A 1706-nucleotide genomic window follows, 5' to 3' on the forward strand; every position below is an offset into this window, starting at 1 on the left:
ATAAAGTTACAACATAAACAACATAAAGTTACAACATAAACGATATAAACGTTACAACATAAACAACATAAAAGTTACAACATAAACAATATAAAGTTACAACATAAACAACATAAAGTTACAACATAAACAATATAAAGTTACAACATAAACATTACAACATAAACAATATAAAGTTACAACATAAAGTTACAACATAAACGTTACAACATTATCAGTGTTGTTGAATTACTCTAACCAAACCTGCTTGGCCTCTAATATTTCTTAACGAAGCACTTTCGTCATTGGATATAAAACTTAGAAATACATCTCTAAGAACAAAATATATTATGGTTATCATTTTAATATGATTTTTGTAAGTAGCCTATTTTTAATATACACATTTTATTGTTGTTTTCTTAGTGCAAAGCTACACAATAGGCTGCCTGCACTCTTTCCACCACGGGGGATCGAAACCTGGATTTAGAGTTGTAGGTCCGTAGACTTACCACTTACTCACTGATACTTGATTAATTGTATTGTAAACGTGATAAAACAATATAACTCTACTGTCTTCTTTAAACTAAATTTGGTTTTAACCAACACAGAAACGATAACCAATACTTACTCTGTAGTCGGCCTTATATTCATTATCAATGGAACTGAAACGTCGCAGTTCCCAGCTCAGTTATTATTATTAACCAACAGAGAAACGATGACCAATACTTACTGTGTAGTCGGCCTTATATTCATTTTCAATGGAACTGAGACGTCGCAGTTCCCAGCTCAGTTATTATTATTAACCAACAGAGAAACGATGACCAATACTTACTGTGTAGTCGGCCTTAAACTCATTTTCAATGGAACTGAGACGTCGCAGTTCCCAGCTCAGTTCAAAAGCTGTAAGAATCGGATCTTTACTAGACAAGGCAATCAGCGATGGAGACGTGAGAGCACGATAAGCGTTAATTCTAGAACGAGAGTGACGCAAACAGTCGCTAGAGGTCGCCACTACGCAGTCATCGCATCCGCAGCGTACATCATGTGGCATCGGTAAGGTGGCGCCACGGTTGAGTAGCAGCTTCAATATCTCGTAATTGTCTTTATGAGCAGCTAGAATTAAAGGGGTCACGTCAGGCGTGTACTTGGCCATTTCTTGAGGCACATTCTCCCAACTCTATAACGAAAAATAGTTTATTAGTTTTTATAGTTTTTTTAATGTGAATAGTTTGTTTTAATTCTTAAATTGTACCCTCGAACTATATATTCGTATTTCGTTATTTTTTTTTTCATATAGTTAGGAAATGCGTCACGTTTTTTTACGTATTTTATTTTATTTAAATTATGGGAAAAAAATCAACACAATCTTTTTAAAAGAATGTAAATAATTCATTTTAATGTTTTGTTATTCTATGAAACTTTACTGGTATTTTTCTATTTGTTTGTTACAGAGGTTAAGTGAGTTATATAAAAACTATTCTGGAGCCTCACCACATCGTTACAGTCCATGTCGCTGCGTCTGATCTGACGACTGTGCATCTTAACAATAGCTCCTCAGTGTGGTTTCCATTGATAAAAGGCTCCGTCGTAAAGCTGGCATGTTCAAAAGCATACCCCCTCTCCCTGCAAGGTTTCCAGAATTCATCTAGAATATGAAGAAGATGGTTTCCCAAAGCCCGTTCTAGCAGCCCAATCGCACAGAAATCTTGAGGTACTACCCCTATGAG

The 1706-nt window shown here is 35.3% G+C and overlaps 1 protein-coding gene across 1 annotated transcript in view; it reads right to left on the reverse strand.

Annotated features, from left to right (window-relative positions):
- LOC106477165 (transient receptor potential-gamma protein-like) overlaps positions 1-1153 on the reverse strand; it is a 4594-nt gene extending 3441 nt beyond the window's left edge. Inside the window, exon 1 of the mRNA XM_022380831.1 lies at positions 812-1153. Within this exon, the coding sequence (XP_022236539.1) occupies positions 812-1132 (321 nt within the window). The 5' untranslated portion in view covers positions 1133-1153. The remainder of the gene's footprint in view (positions 1-811) is intronic.
- Between the last annotated feature and the right edge of the window lie 553 nt (positions 1154-1706).

Source organism: Limulus polyphemus, unplaced genomic scaffold, assembly GCF_000517525.1.
Source record: "Limulus polyphemus unplaced genomic scaffold, Limulus_polyphemus-2.1.2 Scaffold13107, whole genome shotgun sequence".
Lineage (NCBI taxonomy): Eukaryota > Metazoa > Arthropoda > Merostomata > Xiphosura > Limulidae > Limulus > Limulus polyphemus.